The 25,491-nt window shown below is 40.6% G+C and overlaps 1 protein-coding gene and 1 long non-coding RNA gene across 3 annotated transcripts in view; one reads left to right on the top strand and one right to left on the bottom strand.

The window, feature by feature from the left end:
• The window catches only part of LOC138282676 (uncharacterized), a 66,415-nt gene extending 50,496 nt beyond the window's left edge, over nucleotides 1-15,919 (top strand). The window contains exon 2 of the long non-coding RNA XR_011200983.1: nucleotides 12,385-15,919. This is a non-coding gene — a long non-coding RNA (uncharacterized lncRNA). The remainder of the gene's footprint in view (nucleotides 1-12,384) is intronic.
• ESRP1 (epithelial splicing regulatory protein 1) overlaps nucleotides 1-25,491 on the bottom strand; it is a 289,890-nt gene that overhangs the window by 146,611 nt on the left and 117,788 nt on the right. For both annotated transcript variants that reach the window (XM_069220486.1, XM_069220487.1), the window contains exons 8-11: nucleotides 19,299-19,431; nucleotides 19,173-19,215; nucleotides 4,515-4,816; nucleotides 3,831-4,052 (exon numbers count right to left, since the gene is read on the bottom strand). In XM_069220486.1, coding sequence (XP_069076587.1) covers nucleotides 3,831-4,052; nucleotides 4,515-4,816; nucleotides 19,173-19,215; nucleotides 19,299-19,431 — 700 coding nt within the window. The remainder of the gene's footprint in view (nucleotides 1-3,830; nucleotides 4,053-4,514; nucleotides 4,817-19,172; nucleotides 19,216-19,298; nucleotides 19,432-25,491) is intronic.

Genomic DNA, 25,491 nt, shown 5'->3' with positions numbered 1-25,491 from the left:
GGCTGTTTATGCTGGGGAGTCATATCAAGGTGTCCGGTTAGACCCAGATTACTCAAACTATCATTCGACTCAAGAAGAAAACGCTGATGATACAGGCTCAAGGGACATTGGTTCTGCCGTCAATAAAAGGATATGCTGAGTGAAGCTCCCAGCAACACTGGTATCACAGAATACATAAAACGTAATATGAGGCCTGTCATTCTGTGAGGGGTTATTTGTGCCTGGGAGCTCACAGAATGCTAGAGAATTCCGTTTGTAAGTAAAATAGTGCAAACAAAATGAAACAAAGGGTAGTAGTGGTATATTCAACTGCACATCCAAGAGTGTCAGACAGTGATATTGGCGTTTGTACATTTCTATACGATCAAAGTAAGTGCTGGATGGGTACCTATGCCCTACTATCCCAGGGCATGAAAATGTACTCCGCAGAGCACATACGATGCAAAACACCACGGCGGAACCACAGCACACAATAACACTCTAGTATGGTGTAACCAGAATGAAAAAGTCCTCAAGAACTCAGTCCACTGTCGTCTTTGTTGACTGACAAATGCCAAAGTCTTCCTGCAAAGTTGCTTGATATCAACACTATTGAATCAGATGAATCAATCCTTGCTTTGTCAAATCATAAATGAACAGCCAATATATGTTTCGTCACTATATGTGACTTTCTCAAGGCTGTAAAGTGCATGGTACTCTTTATTTCCACTTCTAAGTTCACACTCTTTTGTGGTGGTTTGTGGTTTTGTTTTATAAGTCACTTGGTGGTGCATGCTTTGTGGTGAACCTCTGTAACTTTGGATTTTCTACAGAACTTTCACATATATGGTGATGGAATAGGCTGTCCAATAGGATGTCATTTCTTATATGATACTAGTTTCAACATACATCTAATACATATCCTGTACTTTGCAGCCTTGAGAAAGTCACATGTAGTGACAAAACACGTGTTTGCTGTTCATTTATGATTTGACAAAGCAAAGACTGATTCATCTGATTCAATAATGTTGATATCGAGAAACTTTGCAGGAAGACTTTAGCATTCGTCAATCAATAAAGACCACAGTGGACGGAGATCTTCGTGAATTTTTTATTCTTGTTACATCATACTACAGTGTTATTCAGTGCTGCGGATTTGCCGTGGTGTTTAAGTAAAATAGTGCTAACCTTTCACATTCACCTTGGGCGAAGAATTTTGGTTCTTGCATGCTGCCATTTAGCGTCCAGAAATGGGCTTATGCACAGTTCTAAACATGCATCCCTAATCACACCTCCAGGTTTCTTTTCCTATCTCACCAAGTGAGTGACAAGATGCACTTATAAATCACATAGGTATAGAGTGACATACCATCTCTTGACCCGGATCATTATGATCATGGTATAAAACTATTTCAGCACTCAGTGTTCATGCCTACTGAGGTATGAGCAACAGAGAAATGCTGGCATATCCCATTGGGTGGCTTGGATCTAAATGCAGGCTTTGTGAGGAAGGTGCTTTTAAACCTATCTACTGATGGCCATATGCTATTTAAAATATACCAGATCCCAATGCCTGATAAAGTGGTGTGAGCACCTTAGAAATGTAATTATGATTCCCACGTCCAAAATTAGCCATGCGCCGTGACTTAGTACTTTCTGTAGTTATAAGGATCCTCTTCCTAGATAGTATGGTAATGTCCATTCGCTCAGACTTTGCTGAACTACTAATGCCTTAAGTTGAACCAGCATTAACAACATGTATCATATTTCTAGGACACGTTTTCTGAGCAAGGGGCGATTCAGTCTATCTTAAAGCTATATGTATGGAACGCTTCCTTGGGACTTTGATGTAATCATTATGTTGACTCAAATTCACTTAATGGCACTAAATGAAGTCTTCACAAGAGTAGGAGGAAAGGTTTCTAAGCTATGGGCGTCTGAGGTGAATCAGTACATGTCAGATGTGCTGGAAGTGGTACAATAGGGACGGCTCATGAGACATCTGAGTAGCAGGGCTGCGCACACAGATTACAGCAGTTTTGGGTGTGCAGGTGCTTTGTAAATGTATACAGTGAGAAGGACTAATTAAAGTAAGGATAGGCAAAGGTTTGATGGATTTGAACACTAGGAGAAACTCAGACACAATTTAACCCAGCCTGCCCATATGAGAATGTGGGTGCGGTAAAGTGTGGGACGTTTGGCAAAGTTGATGACTGTTTTCCTGGTATTGTAAGGAATACTGAGGAAGATCCACAATGTGAGTTTTATATTTACCCGCTGAGGTCTTTGACCTTAACCGTGGTACTGGCAGAGTGGAAGGGGTGGCGGAAAAAAATCATGTACTTGTTTAGACAGCAGTGGCGGTTGAGGTAATAAAAGCACAGAATAAAATTATGTTGTTGAATGAACCGTTGTGATAAATGTTTTGCACAGAGAGGGGAGGATATGGTTTCATGAGTTAAAAGATGGTTCCGATTCCTGTGGATGTGGCAAAGTGGAACTTGGTCTTGGTTGCTTTGGGTCAATTTTTAGGCAGCATTTGGCTATTCTCTTTCAGATGCCATTGGGACATTCAGCAACCCAAGTATAAAGTACGTGTATTGGGTGGGGAAGGAGAAGAAGACCTGGATGCAGTCTGCACTTTGGGAGAAACCATTTAAATTTCAGGAGCAAAGAGAGAGGATCATACAGGCGTATATTTTCTATTGCTAGTGTCTTTGTCCAGGACTAAGAGATGAGCAGAACAAACCTCTGCAGGTCAATTTTTCTGGCTCTAGGGGTCTAAACCATTAATGAATGTACTGACAGCTGCTTTACTGGTGCAATTATATCAACTAACATCTCACTGAAAGACTGTAACAAAGTGTTGCAATTCAGCCACAGGTTAACGTTTATTTTGGAAGCTGGATGTTTCTTAGAGTTAGCCCTAAGTATTGTCCTGTCTTTTTAGTTTGTGCACCAAGAGCCAAGAGGTACCCAGAAAGGATTTCAGGTTTCTAATATATATATATATTTTTTTTAAGTTAAGGCTAGCCAACAAGTGAGGGAGGACAAGGGTGAGAAGAGTGAAGCACCAAGGAGTAAGAAGAGTGAAGCACCAAGGAGTAAGAAGAGTGAAGCACCAAGGAGCAAGGAGAGTGCAGCACCAATAATGCCGTGGCCAGAGCCATCAATAGAATGTCGGGAGTCACTGCATCAAAGAATGCAGACAGACAACGAAGGATGATGTGTGCTAGACGGCTGTGGTGGGCAGAGCCAATCAAGACAGGGATCAGGGGTCATGTGATCTACTTCCCACTTTAAGACCCATAATGTAAAGAAGCATGAAACGACCATCATGGGTTGTTCTCCTCAATTGCTGCTAGCTGACCAGTTTGTCACTTCTTTAGTAACTCCAAAAATGGACAATTTTTACTTGTACCCCCTTTTCACATTTAAAATAAATTATTGACGTCCTCTTATTGGTCAGCTGACAAATAGGCCTTTCAATTCAGGTGATGGTCTATATTTGTGTTGATGTCTGTACAGGTCTCGGAACCAGAGACGTGTAGAATGATGAACAGTCATGTCTTCAATCATCCAATTTATTCTTCAGTCATAACCAAAAGGGACAATTAATAGATGCTAAGAGAGCTGGGAGAATATTATCCTTAGCGCACCCCACTGCCCCCATGAAGTGCCCCCCGCTGTGCCACTGAGTTCAGAACAGCAATCATGCTTTTTCTTTGTACATGAACATCCCCATCCAATTTTCCATCTTTGACATTTTCATAATCTCATTATTACTCAGGGGAATGAAAATATGTGCAAATAAGAGCAAGATTCAGCTGCAGTTTGGGTTGTCAACCTACCTGATGATTCAACACTAAGTGGACTCCTTGATTCCGAATGTCAGTGGAAAACTCTCCCAGGAATTCCAAGATGTCATCAATGGCAGCAGCGTATGGAAGTCCTCGTAGCCGGATGCAGTCTCGCACACTGACGGGGGGCAGAAATGGCTGAGGTAGTGTGGAAATGATGGGAGGAGGGGTCGGGAGCGACACAAGGGGCACAGAAGAGAATCTGTTCAGAACCTGCAGAAGAAGCAAAGGATGGACAGAAGGTAAACGAATGCAGCACGACTCCTTTACACAACCCTTCAGTAGTAGTCCGAATCGATGTTTACATTCGAGAGATCTTAAATATGCATCCAGATGAGCACTGTAATAGAGAATTTATGCACAAATACTCAGTGCCTGGGTCAGCAGGTAGTGAATTGCATAACACACAGGCCAGTGCTGCCTTTGTTACATTGATACTCTCAGTTATAAACAGCACAACACTGCAAGGTCAGCAGAGAAACATCTGGGCTGCCTACAGGATGATTATTCCCTAAAGGGGCTCCAGATATGCCAATGTTTATAGGTGTGGCAGATTCTGCTCCTTCACACCCACCAATGGCCACAGAGCAATTACCCTTTTACAGCGAACCTGGGCAGCTCTAGGAGTCTAGGGATAGTATGGAACTCTGACCTGAGATGCTCTTGCCCGCTCACCTGCTGAACCTCTGCTGCTGTGCTCCTGAAGAGTTCAATGTATCTTTTGCCAAGCAAAGCTTTGTGTTTCTTCAGTGCATTTTGTGCATACTCCTCACAGGCAAATAATACAAAAGCATCTCCAGTTGGCCTGCTGTTGGGGTAAGTAACAAAGAGGATCCCGTCCTTTCCCATTGTAACTGGGCATTGTTGACCGAAGAAAGCCACCACTTCTTCAGGAGTTACGGTGAAAGGCAAACCGCGCATACGGATTATCACTTGATTTTCTTTGGATAAAAACTGAGCTGCTTCATTTGAAGTACCTGCAAAAAAACAAATCATACTTTTCATTAGGATTAGGTTATTATTTGATTAATACAAATTATACAATAAAATAAATTACCATTCTATATTTCCTCAATAAGCGAATCTTTGTGGAGTTTTTTCATATATATAAAAGATACAATTATAGTGATAATGGCTAGGTTAACGTATTAAAAGGATGAAAACAATATTAGAAATATAAAATCCTTTCCAGGTAGCTCCCGGCCATTAGTTCATTAACTAAAATGTAAAGGTTTACCTAGACAGTATCATGTGTGAGGACAACCCTAAACATTATTTTGTGGCTGGATTTTAACACTTTATTACAACTTTGCAAAAAGATGGTATAGCTAAGTTGGAAATCTAACCACTATGGAAACCATCAGTGCATTCATTAATAGTTCTAATTCCTAAAAGCAGAAAAATTGTCCTCAACAGCGTGTTTTGCTCATTTTAGTCCTGGAAAAAGACAAGCGATGAAAAATGTCTTTGCGAGAAAACTATACTACGACAACAAAGAGTTGAAAGCTGAATATTTCCATAGCTGCCAAAATACTTTTAAAGGACGTTCGAGTAACCTGTGGCCAAGATGTGCAAAGAGTAGGAATAGCTTTTACCAAATAGCGATTGTATCCGAATCACTATTTGGAAATCGCTATTCCTTCTGTATGAAAGTTTTTGATTCATACTAGTGGATCGCAAATCAACCTATCTCATGAAAATGAATGAGGTAGGTCGCAGTTTGCGACCAATTAGGAATGCCTGCCATCACAGGGATAGTGGCCTGCTGAGGTCAGCATACCACCATGTCTGTGAGCACCTTTGAATAAAAGGTTTATTTTTTGTTGTTGAAATGCAACCAGTTTTCCTTAAAGGAAAATGTTATGAGTTTCAATGAAAAAAAGGAAATGATTTGTTTTCATTTTTTAAGAGCAGGCAGTGGTCCAGGCCAAAATGGCCTGACAGAAATTAAAACTCAATGAAGTAATTAGGATACACAGGAGTCTGCAATCCCAGAATAAAAACCTGTTTCTGTTTTCCTAATTACAGTATCTTGTCCCCTGCAATAAGAAACATAGCTGCTCAACTACAATAACCTATTAAAGTTGAGTTGTCATGTTATAAAACCCCATGGCAGAGCCAGCAGCCAAGATGAAAGGCAAGTTAGGGAACTTCATTGTAGCTGCGACTGTAGGAGATATGGCCAAATGACTAGAGCTGCTAAATTTTGCACTGGCAAACCAGGTTTAAATCGTGGCCTTGGCTCAACATCCTGGGAATCTGAGCAAATCACTTAACGTCCTCGGGACTAAAAAAACAACAATTTGAACGTCTGGCTTTCATGTAATTGTCTAGTCCTCATGTAAAACATTTTGAAGCCCTTAGGCCAAGTTTACTCTATATACAAATACAAAAATAATGAATTAGGGAAATGGCAAATGTCTTTTCAGTCTCATGATTTATTTCTTCTGAAAGGAGCAGTGAACAGCAGAAAGAAGAGATTTATGATAATTGTTTGCACATAGTTCATTACATGAGAGAAAGAAGCTGTGTGCTTGTCACTGTTCATTCTGAGCTGCAGCCCTCTTTCAATATGATTTACATCAAACTAATTCTAATATCCTTTCGCAGGAGTTACTAACTGCTCTTTGGTATGTTTAATTGCGTACAACAGATTCTACTTTTAGTCTTTATGTCAGCAAACATACTATCTCATTCATAGATAGCATGACAACAAAGATTTAAGAGGTTTGTGGGAAACTTGATAGTGTAACCATGTTTTATAAGGAGTAAACTCCTTTCTGCCAAATGTTAAAAGGCTATTGCAAGTCACCTTTGAGTTACATGACCCTATAAAGTAACTCAGCCTTTGGCCTCATTCCTCTATATGGTGATGGAACTACTTTGTGACCTGCAATATCCTTATGATGCGTTGCCAGGGTTGCCTAGAAGAGGGCCTTCAGGGAACATGTAAGAGCAGACCTCAGCCAAAACATATGTCTTAAGAACTGCATTTTTCCAAAATAAAAGCAGCAGGAACCAAGTAAAACTTTGAACGGAGCTGCGTTTGAGCAGTCGCTTGAGGTAAATGAAACAGCAGCAGAAGAGAGCAGGTACTTTAGTCGATGAATTTAGCCAGACCATCCATAGTTATATAAGCTCCATGAAAAATCTTGGAGACAACTTTTTGTGAATACATTCTAAAATAGGATAATACTGGGTGAGCAATAACACTAGTTAGGCAAGTGGCTTAGAGTTTAAATACTTTTCATTAGATTTATGACTAGCCATCCAGTATAGGCTAATTCCCATGTACACAGAGACAGACAACCTAAATATGTTTTTGCCTCACTGACTATCGAAATTAGCTCTTTTTACAGCTAAAAAACACAATTTTGTCCTTATAGAAATAATCCAGTTATCGTTTTCACCTTAATATATAAGGGCATCTAAAAATACTGTAAATCAGTAGGGGTCCTGTCTAACAATAATGTACTGTCAGTTTACAAGAGGGTCTGTAGAGTTCTATTTCCCAACTTCAGAGCCTAATAACCGGCCTCACTGAGTGCTTGTCATTATCTGAAGTTTGTGGCGTAAGGAAAACAGCAGAGGGGCCAAGACACACATCAGTTAGACCTCCATTTGTAGGAAAATGCATTGGTACCTTGTTGCCGGAATCAATCTTAATTTACACGAATACCGAGACTATTGCCTTGAAGAGTTGAATCAGGGCACTGGATTCCTTATTAAATAGTTGAAATCTCGGTTTTTCTTCTGTTGCATATAACTCCCCTCACAGATGCCTCAAAGGGTTGGACATACAAATATTAAATATCCGGGGATTTGGATGTTGATTACGCCTCTGACATTCTATGAGGACACCATTGGTGTGTCCACGCTGGGAAATGTGTGGAATTTGTAGGGCATACTGTCATTCAAACAAGCAGAATATTCCATATGCAACTCACAAAGATATAAATATATTCTACTTAGAAGTCCACCTAATTTGAGTATAAAGTAAATAGGGAAAATCCTAGAGGACTCTCCGCTGGAATAGAAATAGATGGAACCTAAACTAACCAAGAGAGCAATTTCTGTACATGCATTACCATTAAGGTGAATACTAAGAAACATCTAGACAATCTGAGGGATCGAATGGTGAAATATTTGGAAGAAACAGACTACAGTGTCTGGGACAAGGTTCTTCTATATCCAAGTTAGGTGTCCCTCCGATCAAGATTTCAGCTAATCCAAATACGACATCATGAATACTACACTATGGGTCACATGGCAACGTACACATTAGGAGTTGTCGGATGTTCTATTTCAAATGAACTCTCCTGGGTCCTATCGCTGAACTGAAAACCCAGAGTGCAAGCACCACAAGCAGAAATTGAACATCTGATTTTTCAACACATAATGAAGTGTATTCAAGAATGTAGCATCAGGGGGTGTTTGGAGTGTGGCATACCACAAACAAATGCTTTCCTAGCTTGGTAGTTGGATCTGGGGGCTCTGAGTCAGTCTGCTATCTGTGTCACTTTTGTTTTTCTGACAAGAATAAAAGACAAAACAGTGACCCTGGATGTAATACTGGAGAAAGTGAGAGAGATATGCATAGATATAATCTGGTATGAAACCAGATACCCTGGAATCAAAACCTGCCTCCCTGCTTGCCCAAATTATGTGATCCAAGGCAAATATTTATTTCCCAGATCCTCCTTTTTCTTTATTATCACGCATGAGAACACTTCTCGAGTTCCAGTGTGAGTTGTACAAGCACCTCCTATGTTTGATTAAATAGACTATAATGCTGCTCTATCTATAATAAGAATCAAGTCCACGTTTAGGGTTTACAGGGATACTGATTTGTCTCTAAGTTCACTTATGGCATTGTCCTCGGAGGTGGGAGAGGATTAATGTTTCTAAATTCATGTTTAAAAACCATCACTTTTAATAAATGCCTGTCTATACATGTATATAATCTGATGCACTAAGGCAAAACGTTTCTGCATGTTAAAGAAATCCACTTTTTATGAATTAGGAAGAGATGATCTTATTTTTACATTATATTTGTTGCAAAATATACATGCCAAACATATTCATGGCTAGCTTGCATGAAACCTTAGCTCAACGCTGCCTGCCCTATTAATTTGCTGGTGCAGCCACCTCTATTTACAACTCGGGCTTAGTTTGTGGTGCCGTCAGTCACATCATAAAGTGATTTGTAAACCGCAAGGACTAAAACTTGAAGCACAGCCAACATGCACCAATTGGACAACTCTACTATCAAGGTTTCTCGTAGCAGAGATGAAGAAGCATGTGTGCAGTTAAAATACATTTAAAGTAAGTCATACCAGGACAGAGACTCCAGGCTGTTGTGTTGTAGGTGATTGTAGCCATGAGTTTCCAAGGAGAACTACCAGGCCCAATTAGGATTGGCAAGGGCGTAGCATCAAGGGGTTTTGGGGTGCGGCACTCCCTAAATGCATTCTTGGCTTGAAAGTTAGGTCTTGTGGCCCTGAGAAGGGTCTGCTCTGCCTGTGTCGGTTTTTCTTATTGTTCTCATTTTGCTAAGAGCTTTTAACTTGTTTATTTTTTGGAGTGAAAACTTTAATGTATATAGTGACCGTTTTACCAAAGAAACCGTAAATCTGCAATAACAGAAGTACTTCTTGAGTGGGTGCAAATGTACTACTTTATAGAATTCACACATATTGGCAGTAGTATTGCTGGAAAGCTGTGCCAGTCTCATGTTTCCAGGCATACTAGTAGCAATCAAACCCAAAAGGCGATGGGATAAATGTTTACAGTCTAACAACTGTCAATCACTCAGGGAAGCATTCCAATCTGTCGTTTTTCACCCATGGTGCCACTCTAGACAGAGGCCCACCTAGTGCAAATCAAAACGGACCCTCTTCCTCGTGAGAACAATCCATCCCAAACCATGGTCAGCTCAGCCCTCCACCATACGGTTTACTGTTTTTAGTTCGGAAATTTGCTATAAACAACCCCGTTCCCCCATATCTCATTTACTTAGCTACGCCCGACTGTACTCTGGCTCAAGGTTTACAACAAAACTGGACATTTTTTACTACAAATAAAAAAATGGAATTGAGATGCCCCCTTAATGGAGCTTTCCCATAAATTATTTCTGAGGCCAACCAGGCCATGGCTTAGCAATTTCAACAAGACGGGTACTCCTCGAAGACTAGTTCCTAAATGTCAATGAGGCAAACCCATCTCGGTTAACATTTATTGTGCTGACAACTTGCTGGGAGGCCCAAGTAACCCCAGTCATAACGGACTACAGATGGACAACTGACTGCATGAACCCAATGATCTCTTTATCGACAGAAAGCATGTGCAGTGAGTTACACTGAGATTCCGAAATTTAACAATATTTCCATCAGTTAAAGCTGTGCTTGGGACAGTTATCCATTGCAAACAAAATAAACCAAGAATTATTCTGTAAACGTGACACTTCCCACCAAAAGAAAAAAAAACATTACATAGTGAAAACGAATGGCGAATGCATGTTTGGAAAACTATAGCGATGCTACGCACAATAAAACATTAGAAAAGCATATTTTATTGTTATACTGATCCACGCCAGAGAAATAATAAACAAAAACAGACTTTGAAACACTGAATATAATTTATTAGCCCAACTCAAGTGATATATTCTTGTAGCACAAACGCATTAGGTGGCCGTGCACTTTTTACTGAATCAGAGGGTAGTTGGGGCAGAGGATTAAGGGTGGTGGTCGTTTATTATATTGTGTGCAACCTTCAACAAACAAGGCATGAATATTAATCTAGCAAGCACAAGGTGCCCCTGAGGCAGCTGTGGGAGGTTCATGCAGCCTGCCCGACCTGCTCTATCCTGAGCCCACATTGAAGGGTTCAGGACGGTCTTACAAAAGTAATGTGCAGGGGCGGCTCCTCTGCTATGGCGGAGGAGCATCACCCCTCTGCCCCCAGCCCCACCAGCAGCAACCGCTGCAAATCCTTTCACAATGAAAGGATAATAAACTAGGTTTAGGGGGCCAGGAGCTGGGGGTGACGAGCCGTGAGGGGAATGCAGTGTGCACTCTCCTGTGTGCATGTTTGTTTGGCCGGCTGTCTCAGGCAGGCCAAACACACATGCGCACTGTGCTGCCAGGCTAGAGAGAGCAGGCCCAGGTTACCAGTCTGCCTGGGAGCACCCCAGCTGGGTGCTCCCAGCCAATCCTGACGCTGCTCTCAGGAGCGTCAGGATTGGGCGCAGGGCAGGCTGGGATTCTGTGACTGCAGCCTGCTGAGGAGATGGAGGAGCGGCAGCGAGCACGGTGTGCAGGTAAGTTTATTTACTTTTAAATTTTATTAATATTCTCCCCTCCCACCGACCCTTCTCCATACTCCCCCACCTGCACGCCACCCCGCCCCCTGTAACACCTGCAAGCTGCACTGGTAACGTGTCTCGTGCATGAATGACTGCTAGGAAAGAGCGGCCCACAATGAGGGGTTTCTCTCCCTTACTATCCGTACCAGTCCGTGTTTCTCTTCCTTTCCACTGCCCCTTAATTCCCCCTCAAGCAGCCTGATTGTCGTGTAAAGTATTTTAGAATGATATGCCAGCATGATTGATGAATAATCTGACACTCCACCCACCCCCCAAATCTTACTGGCCAAGCAACGTCCCTGTCTTCTGCACAATCTACTAGGCAGCAGGGGCGTAACACAGGTGCCTCCAGACGCTGTGGGGAAAGGGGGGGGATGCCTTCAGGTGGACCCCAACTCTTCCAGGGGCCCCATTCGGCCCAAAGTGAATGAGTATCTGTAAGATATGGGTGAATGAGGGTCCCTCATCATATTCTACATACAGGGTGAGGGTAAGCGGGGTGGGGACGTAATTCTGTATTATGCCGCTGCTAGGCAGGGGCTCTTCCCCTCCCCAGTCGCACTCGACGTGTCTGTCATTTTACAGCTATAAATGTTCTTCCAACATAACTGAAGTTGTTACATTATTTCAGCCTCCTTTGTAGCAGACAGGCAGCAGACAATCATTTATGACACCTGTGAGCATCTCTAAGAGTGGTTTGTCAACATGCTGATGATTCCAATATGTAAAACTATTTATAAGCATAATGCCAGTCAGCAGACTTCCAGCGCAGGGGCCTGTCGTTAACCATCTGATCACAGATTTGAATCCTGGTGTGTTCTCTCAACTTTCATACTTCCAAGGTCAATCAAATGATAACCATTCAGCTGATTAACAATACACATTATCTATCAGCAACAAGATACCGCTCCACAGTGAATGAGCACTTTCCAGATAGACATCAGCCACGAAGTTGTGTACTGTAGCAGAATCATTTGTAGACGTATTCCATTTCCTTCAGAATATGAGTAGAAACGTGCGTAAGGTGTGGGCTTGGCTTATGTTTAACTCACACCCTGCATTTGTTAATGTTTAACTTGATGTCTTACTGGTGGTTGGGTTGTTGTGTGGGTTCTGCTGTAAGAGAACAACTGTTCTATCTTTACTTACATGAGTCTTCAACGTTCATTCTTCACATATCAGTGCCAAGAACCTACAAGTACCGCTGCTTGGTGCAGCTCGCTGGTCACACCCACCATCACTACCCAGCCTTCGTCAGCAGTAGTTTCTTCCGGACCTTACAGAAAGCTGCACCTCCTGATGCATCTTCTACATATCCAGCACCATCTGATTCACTGCTCCTGGCCAAGTGTTCCACCCGGGGCGAGCGCAACAGGTGTCGGGAAGCCACACTGCATTCAGAAGCATAGCAGACATCTGAAGCTGAGAGATGTTTGGACCCAAATCTTAAAGTATTTTCTGGCCACGAGCCACACAGCAGATGTTTTACACATGCAGCCACAGGAGAAATGCACAGTGGCCATCTTAGGGTGGCGACGAGAGCTTGTGACTAGGTCTTAAGGCATGATTTGAAAGTGCGCCATATGGTATACATTTAGGGGGTCTTATGTTGCTATATTTACTTTGAGCAATATAAGCAGCAAATAATGGTATTTAGCACTTGCATTCAATTAATATTTTAGTTGTTTGATTCACCCTATATGCACTGCAGTTTAATTTACTTTTTTCAGCCAAAAATGTATTAAATCATTTTCATCATTAGGCTACTTCCTAATTTACTGGGAATCGGGGGTCAAGGTGTTTTTGAGCATCTGTTTTCAATGTGGTTCGAAAAATTATTCATCCTATTTTAGTCATATCCTGCTGTGGGAAAAGAAGGTTTGAGAGGAGGGAAAACTGGCAATTTTCCATCAGCATGTCTGAGAAGTGGTACCAAACGATTCTTGTGTAGAAACTTATTTAAGAAGAGTCAAAGGTTAGCTTAATCCTTCACAACACTTAGAATTTTCAAATAAATGGTGGTCGGGGTCTTAATAACCAAGCTGTTGCTGTTCAAGAAACAAAAAGAATGAAGGCAGCTGGGTACGCTGTGGCACAAACTCACAAGTCTCCTATAAACGGAAAGTAAGAGTAGATAAATATCACATCTGAAACGGATAGTAATGGCCGACTGGGGCTCCCATTTCACCATCTTATTGGAGGTTTATTTTTCGAGCACAGAAAAGACAGAAAATTACAACCTAACGATGTTAGAGCTCAAGTGTATGAAAGGTCAAAAACTGATATGATTGGTTACTTTTATGACTATTTGTTTACAAGGGTTAATACTGGGAAAGGTGTACGTTGCCATTAAGGGATAAGCACTGGGCTGGCTCCCCAGGGCAATTTAGGCATTGCTCCCTACCCTAATGCTAAAGCGTGCGTTTCTGCAGTTGATGGCTGTGGACAACTTTAAAGAGAAGGTTCAGGGATTTTCACATATCATTCAGTTCACAAGAAAAACAATAATTCCATTAGACACAAATTGAAGACTTATCCTATTAGTGCAAGGAAGGAACTTTTGAAATTGATGAAAGAAATGCGTTCAGAAGATGAGACTGAAGCGGTGTATGCTGCAGAATGTGTGTCTCTTATTTCGCTGGTATTGAAAACATCCCGAAACCGGAGAATGTGTGCAGATCTTTGTTTTGTTAAGCAATTTTCTATACATTGCCATCCATTACACTGCATGCAAGAGATGTTGGTATTGTTAGAGACTTCTAAAGTATTTAGTACTCTCTATATAAAGGTCACATATTACCAGACGGAATTTACTACCAGATTACTAGTTGTATCTTTCCAGACGGGGTGTTTAGATAATCCAGGATACCCACTTAATTGGCCTTCACTGCTTCAGTAGTCCAAAAGCCTATGCATGTGTAATTAGGGATATTGAGCATATGGTGGCTTTTCAGGCAGATCTTTTGGTCTCCAGTGATTCTGTTGAAACGCACAATCAAAGACTTGAGATTTGTTTTATTGTGCTTGTAAAAGGAATGGCCTTACAGTTGGTAAAAGCTGATGTTTTGGTCCGTATGGCTGAATAATTAGGATTTAAAAATCCTGAGAAAGTTACTTTACTGAAAGAAGGACTATTAAACATACTACTGAACATGCATCTCTATCTCTGCCACACTACCAGGACTGAGATAGGGATTTATTTGTGTGAATCCAAAAAACCTAGTTTGGGGTATTGTGAGAGTACTGAGTAGTGAGACCTAATCAGCCTCACTGCATAATACTCCACTCTCATACAGTTTCAAGGATGCCCTAAATTATGTGAGCCAAGTTATGGGTGTTAAGTCATAGCTAGAAACCATGAAACATGGTTATGTGACGGAGACAATCAAGAAATAAATACAAAGAAGTTGGCAAATAGAAAAACACTATTCCCACAATTGCAAGTTTTCTGTAAAGTCATAAACTGTATCAATCAATAAGGTAATGTTATTATGAAGGGGAACAGTGTTGTGTCACCCAATATAGTTCAGAAACAAATGATCGAGTTGGCACATATAGGGCAAGTTGGAGAAACTGCCACTAAGAGAAAGGCCCGAGTCAGATTTCAGGATTTGTCCAAGGACGTGCACAGTGCAGGAATTATGGCAAATGTGTATAGGATTGTATTTGCAGTTCACATCAAACTGACTTCCCAGATAGTAGATGGAAGGATCAGGCATTCAAGCTAAAAGGATAAGGCTTGTGTCTTTGGATGATTTATGACATTGTTCTCATTGATTACTGTGCCATCAGACAGAGCTTAACTGCATCAGGAATCCCAATACTGATGTGGTATTGAAAGTTTTATAACAAATACTATGATGAATATTTTCTGAAAGGAAGAATTCCTACCTTGATCATTTCTGAGAATGGGGCTTACTTCATGAGTTTCAAACAAGACTGTGGTATTGCCGACTATGGGTCGACTGGCTGAGAGTTTCAACAGAAGCATAGTCAAGGGTGTGCATATTGGCTTGCCAGGGTCTGGTTTTAATGTTCAGCAATATTGGTGGGTTCATTTAGTCATAAAACTGTCCACACAACACTTTAGGCTTCAATACAAATTGGGCCTATCGCATTTTGGTGCAACACGAAGACACACTTTCATATAACAGAATTCTTAGGGGCACCATATATAAAGACAGCAAAACAAGGTAAATATACCCCACAGTTCATAAGAAATGTCCATTACATATCCAAATATTAGATGTATTCTGTTTAGATATGCTATTCATTTCTACTATCATGTAGTAAATCTCTACTTTTTGGATATGCAAGGAGTTACTAATAACCCTATCATAGTTTTTACAACTCTAATCTACATGTGTTTAAAACTAAACATGTAGCTAATCACTCCTATTGGAGACAGAGAAATCTATGACAAATATTTTGTACCTCAGATTAGCTTGACTCTATCCCTGGGAAATGCAGTGTTCATTTATCAGCCTTATCACTTTTTGGTATGTTTTCAAACTATATATGTAAAAATGTGAGTTAATAGTACATTTAAATTAAACATGTTAAACAGATATTTATAAAAATGTGACCACTCACAGAACATTATTTTTGATTGTAGACATTTGTTTATTCATTGAATCATGCCTTAAGGAAATTGATTGTTTCATAACGTTTCCACTGTATTTATATCTATTAAAACAATGTATTACAGACACAGCCATTTGGGGATCTGGATCTACATTAAGGACAATTTCCTTAACCAAAAAGGAACAGTAATTATCTTAGAAGCCCTTCTATGTTTTTCTTGTACATTGTTGTTGTTTCTGCCTGTTTTTTATTTTTTATTATAGCAGTGGACACTTTTTGACTGTATTATGGACCACAATCTAGTTTTTTTGTTCAGCTCAGCACATGTGTGAAGGAACTGTGAGGTATACTGAAGGAACTGCTGCCCAACATATAGGGGGTACCTGCTACACACCAAAGGAAAGCAGGTCTGCTCCAGTCTGCACATAGAACATGCTTAGCAGCAGCCATGTTCCTGGTTTCATCCCAGAGACTCTCTGCATCTAAATCACAAACCAACTACTCCTGGAACTCAATCAGTATTCATCTATGCTTCGGATTAAACAACACAAAGATCCCACCATCACTTGGATATGACAGGTCAGCACTTAAAATCTAAACAGTGTACCTTGCAGATGCACTGTGCGTTGCTAAACTGTCAATCATACCCAAACCAAGCAAGGGGATACATGATATACCTTACACCTCTGACATCCTTTTACTCACAAAAACGTGACTGCATGAGGCCTTTAACCCTGACCATCGCTGTTACTGCTGCCTACAGAGTTCTCCATGCAGATTGTAAGGCTATAAGAGGGAGGGGGCTCACTAGTATTTAAAGAGTACCCCTACATAACTTCACCTTTGATGCTTTCAATGCTGCTAAGGATCTGCGTTAGTGGTTTCTACCTTGTCAACCTACTCTGGTATATTATTATATCCACCCCCATTGCCTAATTTATGTTTCATTTCTCAACTATTAAGAGTTTCTTGCCCCTATATCACTCTCAACCACCAACTTAATAATTGTACATGATTTCAATGAGTGGGCTGACTGCCCTAATAACTCCAACATTATCAATGACTGTACAATTGTAGGCTTCCCATAATTTGTCAAACGTTACACAATGGACTTATCAACACCTCGTCTAATAATTGTTAGGTGACTAACACTTTTCCCTTGTCCTAGACAAGCCACTATCATATACATATTTAATGGTGACTACCGGATAAAAAAATGACAATAGTGGCTGTAAGCAGGAGTCCACAGGCAGAACACAGAGCAAAATTAGTCAGGATGCCTTAATTCAGGTCTTGACTTTTTCACACCAAAAACTTATAAGAAATATTAGCATTCTTTGAATGACTATCTGGTATCCTGGATCCGTTACTTTTTGGACCCACATGTTCCTAATAAACAATTTCCTAATAGTAGGTCCAGGCTATCAGAATCCTAGATCTCCCTCGATCGCCCAAAGCTGTAATTGAATATAAAAAAACTGGAGCCGGTTTGGAGGGGAGACTATGATTCTGATGAGAAATTTGCTTCCTCAGCTGCCTTCACAAGCTATAAAATACAAACAAGTAAAACTAAAGTCACCTATCTGCGAAAATAAATTGCTACCTCTGCTAATTCCACATAACAAATATATTCGAAATTGTTGATTCATTTTTATTTCATAGCTGGAACTCCTCCAGTATCGCCTCTAGCCTAAAAAATATGTAAATCTTCAGCCAATTTCTTCACTGATTAAATGATTATTATTTGCTCAGCATTTTTCAATGCTGCTAGTTTTGATGATTATTTGGTACATGGATGCAGATGTTCTACAGGTGTACATCCCTCATATGTTCACTCTGAGTTTGATCCTCTAACCCCAGAAATAGTCAAGAAACATGTACTCTTGTTTAATTCAGTTCTCTCTATGAAGCATGTCCTGCTCAAATTTTACATTCAGGTAAGGATAAGATCACCCCCATTGACCATGGAATTATGCTATACTGCCTCTAAAACACTCAAAAAATTGTTTACCAGGCCACAACTACGCTAAGACTTGTTTTCTGTAATGGCATTTCCTTTGGTGTGCCCTAAGAAACTGATCCACAGAATCCAACTGAATGAGAATTGAGTTACAGGCTACCTTTTCATCTTGGACAGAAGGGTAAATAAGTCTTGATACAGACGCCAATTATACTTGCTGTCCATTGAGCACAGAATTCTTTTTACATCTCTCTGCCTTGTTCACTGGCCTTTCAGTGTTTTGACCCAGTTATTTCCAGTCTGAATTCTTTTTTACCTACCAACCCCACAGAACATTGTGATCATCCTCCTTAGCATAAGCATTTTATTCTAAAGTGGTAATGTGGTGGCTGCTGCTCTTTTAGAGTCCCAGCCAACAAACTTTGGAACACTCTCCCTCCTTGCCCAAGACAAAATCTTGACTATTTCAGATTGTGGAAGTTGCTTAAAACATATCGTTACTACTCGCTGCAGACCAAATCAGTTTCTTTCAGTTACTGTGATTAATACCAGGTCAGAAAAAGTTGAGCCCTTCAGAATATGTGAGTATTGAAAGTATACTACTTTCCTATAAATGCATATACAAGTAATTACTTTGATGTAATGTGTTAGTTACTAAGTTGTTATGGGTTTAGTAATGTGTACTTCTAAAAGGACAGGGAGCATATTCAGCCAGGTTCAAGCTATACATAATTTTAAATAATTAAATACGAGTAAATCTTTAGGAGGTAGTGCAAGAAAAGAAAACAGGAGGGAATCTTGAAGTAGAACTTCAGATAAAGTGGTAGCAGTCAGCAGGGGAGCTTCCTGGTTCAAGCTGCTACAATCAAATTGCCCACTATAGAGGAGGAGAACCAAGGGGAGATACGAGTAGGGAATCCAAGGTGCTTCAGAGAGTTGACCAAGAAAAGTGGCGCAATAGATATTGGTGAAATATGTGTTTAGGTTGAAAAGTTCAGGATACACAAAGTCCTTTATCACTTAAACTTGACTCTTCAGGATGTTTCTAGAGTTTAGAAAAACTAGGAGTACGGACGTATAAACGTTTATACCTACATTTGGTCTGCCTCTCTACTGTGAAAGGTCACCGAGACCGGATTACTTCTAAATAAACCTCATACATCTAGCCTGCTTTAGAGTTGGACCAAGTGTGTGTTTAATGCAAACAACAAATCCAACTATTTTGACACCATATGAGTTCATTTGTGACCACCTGTGAAAAAATCACTAGCAACAAATTAAGACACACAAAGATGGACATTGAGCTAACTGCTGATGACCCAAACAAAGGTCATGAGACAGACATACTCTACCATTGCAGAAACAGTAAATCTATTCCGCAGTCCAATCACTGACGATTCTTGGTACAAATCAGCATAAGACTTACCTCCTGCTACTTTGAGGAAATCTTCTCCAGTTGCTTTGTATACCTGAAAAGGAAATTACATTTAAAATTCAAAACAGCCGTGAGCACCTCTGTTCAAACAGCAGTGGTTACATGTGAAGGCTATACCTCGATGTAGCGGGTGCCCATGTGGTGCTTGTGCCGCTGCAGTGCCAGTTCTCTATGCTCTTCGCTTACAAATCTAACAAGTGCTTCCCCATTTCTTCTTCCCTGAGCATTGAGGCACAATGCAGCACCTCCCCTAAAGTGCAAAACAAAGAAAAAAGTAAATTAAATCAACTGATTTTGGAAGAATCCATTTGGCATAAGGGTAGCTGTTTAAACCTTTTTTTCCCGAAACATTTTAAGTTACCACGTGAATCCTTAGATTCACTCACTGCAAGACAAAAAGGAGAAAGCCCCTTGAACAGGAGGTCTAGACTGTGAAAGCCTTCATTTAAAAAGGTATTATGTTAATCTTGCAGATCATAATTTGACATCGTCTGCGTTTTAAGAACTTCCAGCAATCATTCATACTTCGTACACAAAGTTCTCATGAAAATGTTGTATGTTCCTCTGTAAACTTTAAAAGTTAGGATAAAGAGATTGAAAGGTGCCAGCATGATGTTGAAATGGCTTAAATTTTTGTTTCAACGTCTTGGATTCAGTTAAGTAGGAGACAGACAGGGCACCTCTAATCATAATGTCTCAGCGAATATAGATGATTCCATAAAATAACATATCAAATGGGATAACTTTTTTGAGGAGCGGATTTTCTCTAAATTGAGACGTTTGTGTTGAGTATCTAGTAGCACCCAAAAATTAGCAATGGAGGTCCTACCTGAAATGAGCCTGACCCACAGGACAACCTGCCCTGACAGTGGATGCCAGGAGAGCTACGAATAGACGGTCAGGCACATGTCAAAGTATCTTACTGGAGAATAGTGTACAAGCAACAGGAAATAACATGAACAGACCCCAAATTATATGCAAGATCATTTTTCTATTGTGATGCCCTCTTTGCATCCTCAGTGTGCTTGTGCTTTGGATTAAATGGGATTGGGAAAAATTATAGTCAGATAAGTGTGGGAAAGAACCACAGGTGTTTAAAATTACAGACCTCATCCCTGTGACAAAACACAAATGTCTCATCAACGGATTGATGATGATTAATCTCCCTTTGACCAATGAAACATTAAAATCTACTTTCCAGTTAAATAATGTAGGGGTATTATTTCTGGTATGGTGGAGGAGGTAAATGATTTAAGCCGATTTACTGTCCAGCTCTCCAAACCAGCCCTTTCCTTGCTATATTTAGAGTCTGGAAAACCACTAGATTACAGACAAACTTGTCTGGTTCTGCTGTCTGTAACTCTTGACCCAGCAGTCAGTCTGACATAGGAAGCAGGGGCACAGTGATGGACATCCTCTTTCTCCCTAGCAAGACTGTAGGCCACACAATATGGCCTAAATAAGGCCAATTTCTCACGTGTAGCCATCCAGAAGGGATGGACCTAGCTTTTTGGATGCAACAACTTCAACCAAACTAGAACTACCAAATGAAAAAGAGGGGGCATCTATTTCAAATCTTTCTCAACTACTTTTCATTAAGAAGCAAAGGCCAGAAAATCAAAACAATCCAGGAGTAAAAATAGAACAGGTCAGCATAATAAGTAAAGAAAATCTCTTCAGAGGAAATTTAGCAAAGCATTCTCTCGATTTTAAAAGAACAACATCCGTAGGACTATCAATGAAGTAGGGAAAGGGTGGATTTAAAGTGACCCTATCTTAAATAGACAAAACTGACCTAGATAATAAGAGACCAAAGTCTCACTAAAAAATAAAAATAAACCGGTCTGTCAAAGTAGTAAATAACTATTTTCAATCCCAGCAACATTAGTAATAGGGGGACAATTGAAGTTTCATCAATCTATTATGGATTTAATAACACTAATCCTTTTGTTAATATTACAGTAGTAAACAGTTGCACTACAGGTGATGTAAAACACTATAATGTCACAGAAATACCTTCCTTGGTGACCAACATATGAAAACAATAAAACTGTTGTTCATACTAGGGGCTGGCGAAGAATTCTGCTCTGACAGCAGAGTTCGCAGAATTTTCCCCACTCTGTTCGGAGTTTCGAAAAACTCTGTGAAGTGACGCAGGGTTCTCTCTTGAACGGCGCTCGCCAAAGTTAAGTTGGTGACAAAGAGAAATCACAAAGTTGGTGAGCGAGATTTCTAAATGCGGGCAGTCGTGGCAGGTCGCTACCGTTTGCATTGAGAAACCTGCTGCTCACAATGAGGAAGCTGGCTCTGGAGCAGAAAATCTAATCGAGTGGCAGAAAGATGTTAGCGCCCTCTGGCGTTCCACATGATGCAGTTTGTGACGATTTTACAGCACCGAAGAAATTCCTGGCACTGAAGATCAGTGCGACCAGCACGACTTATCCAAACTCCACCACTTGCGGAACTCCTTATAGTGCAGCTGAGTTTTTTCAGCACTTCGCGAATTTCTGCATAGCAGAACTCCGCAAACTATCAGGCCTACTTCATACACGTCCTTACAGAGAGAGTTTATACAGGGAGAGAAAACAGTTGATACTTAAATCATCAATATACCAGCCAGTGCTCCACAGCAACACCAAACATATATGTATATATGTAGTATATACAATACAAACCTATCTACATAACAATAAAGCATTCAATTGCTTATAACGGCATTAATTCCAGTTTTAAGAGCTATACCAACTGATATTCTTTGAAACAAAACCATCCTCAATGTTCAGATAGGCTAGGTCTGAATGCCAAAGCTTGTGTTCCGCTATGTGCCAACTCTCTAAAGTAGTAATGGGAACAGCAGCTACTCTTTCACTCAAACAGGAATGATGGGCATATTAAATAATGGTTCACTTAGGAAGCATAATAACATTTTTTCAGGATGCATAATTTTTGTAAAAACAGCGTCAATTGATTAATGAGCAACTACCAATGTATATAGCAAAGTGTATCTTTAATTAGAAGTGCTTGCACAGATAGACCCTAATGCAGTGTTTTGTGCTCATAGTAATCATACAGTGATTTAAGTGTAGTAAAGCTCAATGTGTATTTGTATAAAAAAATGAAATAAGACCAATAAGTAGGAAGCTGGTCTGAGGTTTCTCAGGTTTGTGACATCTGAACTAGTCAATTCCCTGTTTTTGCTGTAGTATAAGTCAATAATATTTCAACTCATTAGTTTTCACAAGACATCATTAAGGCACAGATTCAATAAATACACAGTATCACAGTGACTAAAATAGAAGAAAATATATACAAGAAAAGAAGAAACAAGTTGAAGAGCTTAAATTAAAGTAAAGAAATGTAATGTAATTCAGATCCCGTGGCTGGAGCACCGCAGCAAAATCCTTGGCGGAAAGGCTACCGGCAACAGGAATTTGCATTCCTGTTGCCGGTAGATGAGGGGACGGGACCTGGCTCTCCCACCGACGGCCCCGCACCGCCAGGCCGTATTACAGGTCGTAATACGGCTGCCGGAATCCTTTTGGTGGCACGGGCCAGCGGTGGGACCGCCTCTGTACCGCCTACCACCACCACGAATACCGGAGGATTTCCGCCCAAATTGAGACGGAAGTCCTTCAGTACTCTGAATATGGCGGTCCTCTGGCGGCCGCGACTTCGGCGGTCTCACCAGAAGACTGCCAAAGTCGGAATGAGGGCCTTAAAGTTTTTCTTCCAAAAGAAGATAAAACTGTCTAATAATGGGAGAGTAAGGAATATTTTTTTTTTAAAAAGGGTTAAAAAGACACACAAATTTCAATTATGCATGAATGACTATTAATTCTATAAGTTCGAAATATTATTATAGATTGGACTTCTTCCAATGACCCAGAAAGAATCCAATTAAGTCAAAGGTGCTGGAGTGCTGCTGAACATGGAATCTGAAGTGAAAATCCTGTAAAAAATAAATGAGACATTTCTAGAGGAAAGTTTGCAGGTGATGTCCTTAATTTGGTTAAGCTGCCCAGACATGAACATTATATTGAAATTATCCACAAAAACGTGGATACTGGCACACTCCTTTTATTCTACCTTGTTCACCTGCATTGAGATTCTAACAATTTTTTTTCACTAGTTTTCAACATGCAGAAGTGAACTAAAAGCCAGATTGGAATCTTTTACGTAATTGTGTAAATTATTCTCCATCTTACTACAATTGTTCATAAAAGAATATTTCTGTGAAAAAATAGTCTATACGAAAGAATGTATCTATCATGGGAGACTTTAGAATTGATGTGCCTGTGCAGTTAATTTATGTCAATTGTTTTCCAAACCAGTTATAAATGTTAATCATTAGACAATGCTTAGATGGTCTTAGCCACGGGGGAGGCCTCCAATATTTTTTTGATTTTAATGCATTTGTCTTTGACATATGGCCATGCCACCAGGGTCATAGTAGAATGGTGTTATGGTCCACACTACTAATTAGAAAGAACAGTGACAGTTCAATAGACCAAGGCATGGATCAGTTATAATACATTGGAGTGTTTTCTATTATTATTATTTCTAGATTACAGTTCATTATCTCAAAACATCTTAGTTATTCCTGGCCAGTTTAATTGGGGATTAAAGGCTGTGTTATATCTGCATTAGTTAAAAAAGGGATGTTGCTGAAGTACAGAAGGGGTGGAAATCTTGCATAAACCTACCAAAGGTGATTAAAAATCATTAGACGTTTTGCAGAAAATTTATTTTCCATAATCGGGTAGAGCAGGTGGTGCTAGAGCCATATTGAGGTGTAAGCATGATCTCCTTACTCAAACAGCCATAGAAGTGCATGAAGCTCAAAAGCGATAAAAAATGAACTGCTGGTATTGTGTAGTGCGCGTAGTATTGCTGGTGCACCGGAGAATCAATGTGAAAGTCACATTTGTGGAGTGGATCCCCAAGCAAGGAGAGCTGCTCCTCTTTCCTGTAAGCCTTGATTGGGATGCCACTGGAAGAGTGGCGGGGATCTGAAATCTGATGCAGGATAATAAAGGTGTGAGACCATAACGAAGCAGTTTGGAACTGAAGCTTCCATTTGAACATGTCAGGCGCCTTGCGTGTGAGACACTGTTGGTCTGTGCTTGAAAGTGGGTGACAGGATGTGGTGTGAGTACCAAAGGTGGGTGGCTGCTTTGTTCCAAGGTCCACCAGCCTTTGCTAGAGAGCCCCACCCATGGTGCCCCTCACCCCCATGGTGCCCACCCCTGAACACTAATGAGAGCATAACACTGGAACTGGACACATGTGGGTGTGCAGCATGGAATGTAGGTGCCCTGACTGTGATGGAGGTGAGGGCTGACTCACTGAAGGCAGCACTGAGCTGGTGATGTGATGAAGGAATAGGACCTGAAGTGATGATAATGGTTGTAGGTACAAGGGCCTTGGCCTGTTGAGGGCACTGGGACAGCAACTCACAGCAGTGATGGACAGCCTTGGCACTGTAAGGTGGCGCCCATGAGAAAAACAGTAGATTAAATGACAAGATCTTTCACAAATGTTTCTAATCAGGTCAAGCATTGCAGCAACAGGATATGGACTACAGAACATGGTTTCTCAAACTGAGGTGTAGAAATGGGAGATACAAGAAAGGGGCTTAATTTAATCTCTGAAAACCTAATGGACCTCCCAAAAAAACCTGATGACCTGTAAATCTGCCCTAGAGGGAAACTTATACAAGTGAGACATGATGTAGGGTTAAGAGTGAGGAAATACCATTGAATATACTATGGGTTTGTTCTACATAATTTTGGGTAAGGGGGATTTGTTCCGATTTGATATCATTTAATATACACAACTGTATCCAAAAGCATCTAATATTTAACCACCCCAACAGTGTGTCTTTCCACAATGTATTCCTAAATTAATAAAGAAGTCCGCAAAAATACAGAAAAAAATAAAATATATATATCTTTTCTGTCTCAGCAAAAAAGTTGGATCCGTCTCTCCTGAACCTATTAAACCTTAGCACAGTGGTTCCCAACCTGTGGTCCGGGGAACCCTGGGGGTCCGCAAAGCCTCCTCAGGGGGGCCGCAGCTGCTTAAAAATTTTAACAGATTAGGTCCCCAGCTTTAAGTAATGACTCGTTGGGGGGTCCCCAGATTCCAATAATGATTAAGTTGTGGTCCCCGGGTTCCTGTTCTGATAATGTAGGGGTCCACAGAAGTCAAAAGGTTGGGAATCATTGCCTTGGCACATTCTGAATTGCTCCTCAACCTTCAGCCAGATCTGTGGGATTCACCATGATCCTGCCCACCCAATCATCCCACA

The sequence above is a fragment of the Pleurodeles waltl genome, chromosome 2_2 (assembly GCF_031143425.1).
Source record: "Pleurodeles waltl isolate 20211129_DDA chromosome 2_2, aPleWal1.hap1.20221129, whole genome shotgun sequence".
NCBI classification, from domain to species: domain Eukaryota; kingdom Metazoa; phylum Chordata; class Amphibia; order Caudata; family Salamandridae; genus Pleurodeles; species Pleurodeles waltl.
Note: the sequence above shows the minus strand (reverse complement) of the source record. Positions and strands in the feature narration are given on the sequence as shown.